At 47.5% G+C, this 6,000-nt stretch overlaps 1 protein-coding gene across 1 annotated transcript in view; it reads left to right on the top strand.

The window, feature by feature from the left end:
• Positions 1-864: 864 nt before the first annotated feature.
• The window catches only part of LOC131698714 (proline-rich protein 36-like), a 113,719-nt gene continuing 108,583 nt past the window's right edge, over positions 865-6,000 (top strand). Inside the window, exons 1-2 of the mRNA XM_058992180.1 lie at positions 865-1,538; positions 1,658-1,969. Coding sequence (XP_058848163.1) covers positions 1,088-1,538; positions 1,658-1,969 — 763 coding nt within the window. The 5' untranslated portion in view covers positions 865-1,087. The remainder of the gene's footprint in view (positions 1,539-1,657; positions 1,970-6,000) is intronic.

Raw genomic sequence — 6,000 nt, 5'->3', positions numbered from 1 at the left:
GCTACCGTCTCCACCAGCAGAGGGAGAGGAGCCATCGCTGCCGTCTCCAGCGCCAGAGGGAGAGGAGCCATCGCTGCCGTCTCCAGCGCCAGAGGGAGAGGAGCCATCGCTGCCGTCTCCAGCGCCAGAGGGAGAGGAGCCATCGCTGCCGTCTCCAGCATCAGAGGGAGAGGAGCCATCGCTGCCGTCTCCAGCGCCAGAGGGAGAGGAGCCATCGCTGCCGTCTCCAGCGCCAGAGGGAGAGGAGCCATCGCTGCCGTCTCCAGCGCCAGAGGGAGAGGAGCCATCGCTGCCGTCTCCAGCATCAGAGGGAGAGGAGCCATCGCTACCGTCTCCAGCATCAGAGGGAGAGGAGCCATCGCTACCGTCTCCAGCATCAGAGGGAGAGGAGCCATCGCTGCCGTCTCCAGCATCAGAGGGAGAGGAGCCATCGCTACCGTCTCCAGCATCAGAGGGAGAGGAGCCATCGCTACCGTCTCCACCAGCAGAGGGAGAATGCCTGCTGGTTTCGCCTCCACAGCCTGGGGAGGAGCCCGAACGTCCTACGCCCGAGTGGGAGGAGCCCGAACGTCCTACGCCCGAGTGGGAGGAGCCCGAACGTCCTACGCCCGAGTGGGAGGAGCCCGAACGTCCTACGCCCGAGTGGGAGGAGCCCGAACGTCCTACGCCCGAGTGGGAGGAGCCCGAACGTCCTACGCCCGAGTGGGAGGAGCCCGAACGTCCTACGCCCGAGTGGGAGGAGCCCGAACGTCCTACGCCCGAGTGGGAGGAGCCCGAACGTCCTACGCCCGAGTGGGAGGAGCCCGAACGTCCTACGCCCAAGAGGGGGGAGTCGGTGCGTCCACAGCCCAAGAGGGAGGAGTCGGTGCGTCCACAGCCCAAGAGGGAGGAGTCGGTGCGTCCACAGCCCAAAGAGGGGGGAGTCGGTGCGTCCATAGCCCAAGAGGTGGAAGTCTGCGCTTCCACAGCCTTAGGACCCAAGCTGCAGTCCCAAGAGCCAGAAGGGGAGGAGTTACAGGCTCAACCCCCTGAATTTTTCTGGGGGGGAGAAGGGCAGGATGCTGGTGTTCCCCAGCAGCCTCTATTTATGCTGCTGAAGGGAGCACGGCACACGCCAGCCCAGCCGCCACAGCCTCCCTCTGAGTGGCCAGCATCCGCCCCATCGCCTCTGCCTCCACCACCACCAGGAGCAGAGCAGCAGGAGCTGCCTCTGTCTCCACCACCACCAGGAGCAGGGCAGCAGGAGCTGCTTCTGTCTCCACCATCACCAGGAGCAGAGCAGCAAGAGCTGCCTCTGCCTCCGCCACCTCCACTAGCAGAGGGTGAATGCCTGCTGGTTCCACATCCACCGTCGTGGGAGGACTGCTTGCCCCTCCCACCTCCACCAGCAGAGGGTGAATGCCTGCTGGTTCTGCCTCAACCGTCGTGGGAGGACTGCTTGCCCCTCCCACCTCCACCAGCAGAGGATGAATACCTGCTGGTTCCGCCTCAGCCGCCGTGGGAGGACTGCTTGCCACTCCCAGCTCCACCAGCAGAGGGTAAATACCTGCTGGTTCCGTCTCAGCCGCTGTGGGAGGACTGCTTTCCCCTCCCACCATCGCCATTGCCTGGGGATGGCTGTTCTGCATCGCCTGGGGCTGCCTTTTGTTCTCCACAGGACACAGGGTACGAGGGAGAAGTGGAGCTCCCGCTGCCGCCTCCATGGCCAGGGGCTCCCCTCCCGAGTTCGCCTTCCGAGGGTCCGCTGCGGCTGCCGTCGCCTTCCGAGGGTCCGCTGCTGCTGCCGTCGCCTTCCGAGGGTCCGCTGCTGCTGCCGTCGCCTTCCGAGGGTCCGCTGCTGCTGCCGTCGCCTTCCGAGGGTCCGCTGCTGCTGCCGTCGCCTTCCGAGGGTCCGCTGCTGCTGCCGTCGCCTGGGGTCGCCAGGGATCCTGCTTCGCCTGGGGTCGTCGAGGGTCCGGCTTTGCCTGGGGTCGCCAGGGATCCTGCTTCGCCTGGGGTCACTACACGATGGCCGGAGCTCCATGAAAGGGAGCTGCCAGAAATGAAGAAAGGGGGGGAGGTCAGGAGACCAGCTCCCCCAGCCGCACTTTCGCGGCTGGAGATCATGTGGTCGGAGCCCCACGGAGGGGAACTGCCGGCCATGAAGAAGGGGGGAGAGGTCAGGAGACCAGCTCCCCCAGCCGCACTTTCGCGGCAGGATAGAGTGTGGCGGGAGCCCCGGAAGAGGGAACTGCCGGCCACGAAGAATGGGGGGGTGCCAGAGATTCCACCATGGCCACCCCCCAGAAGTAACTTGCTTCCCCCTCTTCCGGGACTTTAAGACTGAGGGGGGAGGTGGCCGTTGGGGCCATGTGTGCTGCGCACAAGGGGGGGCATGTGTGGCGGAGTGTCCCGCCCCTATTTATTATTATTTGTATTTTTGTTTGCGGCGCGGGTAAAAGCGCCGCGTCTTTTATTATTATTTAAAAACCCCGTGAGGATGCATGGCTGATCAGCTACTGATTACTTAAATAGCTGACAGTCATGCATCCTTACCAAACGCGTGCAGACTCTGGCCGGGGGATAATAAGATAATTACCAACTAGTTAAATCCCTCGGCCAGAGTATATAAACCTGCAGCTCTCTGCACTTGATGTTGGGGTGTTGGAGTAGAGAGTACGGGGAGCGGAGAGAGGAGAGAAGGATAATATTTAAAAAACAATTGCTAATACGTGCTGGATAATCCAGCACGGCACTTACTTGTTTGTTTATTTATTCGTTTGGCCCTCGTGCCCTTTTGTTTGTATTTTGTTTAAATATTTTGTTTGTTTGTTATTAAATACGCTGAGTGCTTTTGCACTCAGTTTCACCCGCCCATCCACTGTTTGGAGTCAGTTACTTCCTGGTCCGTGACGTCATCCACCACACCACTGCGAGCCAGACTGTCACAGGAACATAGCAGCTTCCTCACATTATTATTAAATAGTGAGATAGGATTAAAGGTCTAGTCATGACATTTGCCATCCCAGCCAATTGGAAGGAGTTAATTTGGCAGTCATGGGTCAAAAGGTTGACCACCACTGTGGAGAGTATCTCCAGGGTGGACAACTAAGGTTTAACCTACCTGACAGTTAATTGCTATACAAGAAAATATATTGTATGTACTTGTTAGAATCTGTCTAAGCAAACATTATAAAGGCATAGTAAATTGTAGGTAATTCATCCTTAGTTATGAGGTAAAACTAAGTGTAACTGTTTTACTTGATGTTCAACTAAGATGAAGGCATTAGAAAAAAATATGAAAGCATAGTACATCCTAGTATGGTAAATAAGAGTAAAGATGGCCTTACTCAACTTATTTTTAATTGTTCTACTTTTATAATCATCTTGACAGTAGCTAAAAAGGATGACAACATTATTTAAACACAAACATGCATTCAGAGAGTGATAGACAAAGGCCAAAATCTACAAATGGATGCCTTTTTTACTTTTTGTCAAATGGGTATGCGCAAATTAGAAAATTGTTTACAGCTTAGGGAAAATGATTCTTTGGCATTTTGAAAAGAAAACTTACCTTTTATATGTTTCTCCACAATTGTGGTCCAACTTTTTAATACCCTGCTTTTTTTTCATTGGTCTTAGACAGATTAACTGGCCTAATTGGACTTAAGCTGCTCTGAGGAGAGAGAAAAGAAGTAGGGGCACAGGCTCTCTTAGTCCTTCAGTCACTTCCTCTTGCTTGACTGGCCTGCTTAGCCAGGCTCAAACTGTAGTCGCTGTCATGTTGGAGTGCGTTAATTAGACTCTAGTCTAATTTTCAAGGATGCTCTACTGCCCTTTAAATGGCTATTTAAAATTCAAAGTGATGGTAATTGTACAAAGGCATGCTGATCTGGTAATCACCCAGACTTTAGCTTTGCATTTTTTCTCTTTATCTGTTTTTATTGTTTGAACCTTTTTTGCTGTATGAAGAGGTCTTAAGTGGCCGTACAACAATGCACCCTACACATGAGTCACCTCTTGTTTTAATCCCCCTTCAATTGAGAAGGGTTGTGTCCAATGGCAGCCTTTGCTTAATTAATGGCAGGGCAAAATTAAATGTCAAAATAACTAACTACTTGGGCGAAGCGTCTGCAGTATCATTTTAAATAAGAACTTGACTGCTTGGTTAACTAGTTCATGTCTTATGCACAGTACATTCACGAAAACCTGAAAAAAAAAATCTCCTTTAAAAATGTTCCTTATATTAAGAAGCAAAGCCAAATTAATTAAAAGGGTGTCTCATTGAAGTTTGCATCAACCACTGAGCAGCTGTTTCATTCAATTTAACAAAAATGTAGAAGAATTTTCTGATCATACCTCATTCTCGGCATGTCATCTTCTTATACCATCTGTGCTTTGAACCCAGTTGGGCTTGAAACACTACCATTAGAAAACTGTGGTACTGTGGCACACCATACCTTGGTAAAAGCATAGTAAAGTTTAGTAAAACATGGTAAAGTGCAGTAACTATTAATATAAGCATGTGAAATTGCATGAGTGGTAATACTACTTGCATGGAAATATGTTACAGAACAATCAGGGATCTATTAAGGATATTTTAAATTCAAGCTGCCATCTTCCACTTCCGTGTTCAGTTTTACACTGAAACACATTTTCTTTAGTGATAACAAGCAGAGGTGTTTTTTTTTCTCACAAACCAGGAGACAGAGACATCTTGAGATGTTTCGAAACAGTTAATTTCTTTGGATTTCTATAGCATTTTTTTTTCATAAACAGAAGTTACATGAGAATATAAAATGACAAAAGATAACAAGTGTAATGGAATAGAATTCAGGTCAGAAAAACAAATACATTTTATTTTACGTTGTAAGGAATGTGAAAATATTTTCTACACTTGAACATTTTTACTTAATGTATATCCTTCATCATATAACTGACTTTATACAGTGTATTAAAAAAAACGAAGAAAAACATGGTTAACTACTGGTAAAACAAAATGGTACTGTACATGTAATCACACAAATGTGGCTTACACATGGTCTTTTATGCAGGATTATTTTAAAGCAGGGGAAATGATAGAGGGAATAAAAAATACAACAGAAATCCCCTTGAAAGGTACAGTATTAGTACTAGTATAGTCTTTTTGGTTTGAATCCTGGCATGGAAAATTCACAAAATAACATGCTGTTATATACAACAGTAGTATATAACAAGGTTGTATTCCTGTGTATCAGCACATACTTCTACTGTATTTGCATGAATATACAGTAATCCAGTGTTGTTAATAGAAACCTCTTACAATCTTGGCATTCAGACTAAGGGGTATGGATCTCCACATGTGAGCAACTGGAATACCAAAGGCCATTTTCACAAATGCAATCCTTACTCTGGGAGGTGTTAAAGATTGATGAACTGGAGTTAAGCAGATTAGAAGTAATTTGAAGTTTTGTGGTTTTTGGTTATTTAAACATTGGGAATACTTTTCATCTGACATTTCAGAATAACCTACTGGCTTTAAATACTAAATACAATGATGTGTCAGAAATCTGCATTCATTATACATCTACTGTATTTGTTTTGTTATAGCAAGCCTACATACCAAACCTTTGAAATAGTTTGGCAGATGGGTTCATGTATACAAAATCCCCTAAATCAATCATTTTTAACAGCTCAACTCAAATAGCATTTACCTCTCCTGCTATCCCCCAGGCAATACTTACTTTTATTTTGGTTTTGAAAAGACTTATTTTGAAACTAACAGTGAGCCCACATCTATACTTAAGCATTATTCTTAAATAATATATATTAATCTAATGAGGGGCTGGTGAAAATGTGAACCTTTCTTGCTCTAGCTGTAGAAGAAGATATTATTAAATATAGTAACTGTATCTATTCTCTACACCCATGTATAAATTCTACGAGATAAACCATGTTAATTTTTTTTAAATTGTGATATAAGAAATATATATTACTTGGGTGGTTGGTAAAATAGGATTGTGCAAATACTCAGATTTTTCT

Source organism: Acipenser ruthenus, chromosome 18 (assembly GCF_902713425.1).
Source record: "Acipenser ruthenus chromosome 18, fAciRut3.2 maternal haplotype, whole genome shotgun sequence".
In the NCBI taxonomy this organism is placed as follows: Eukaryota; Metazoa; Chordata; class Actinopteri; order Acipenseriformes; family Acipenseridae; genus Acipenser; species Acipenser ruthenus.
This window is presented reverse-complemented; position numbering and strand designations above follow the sequence as displayed.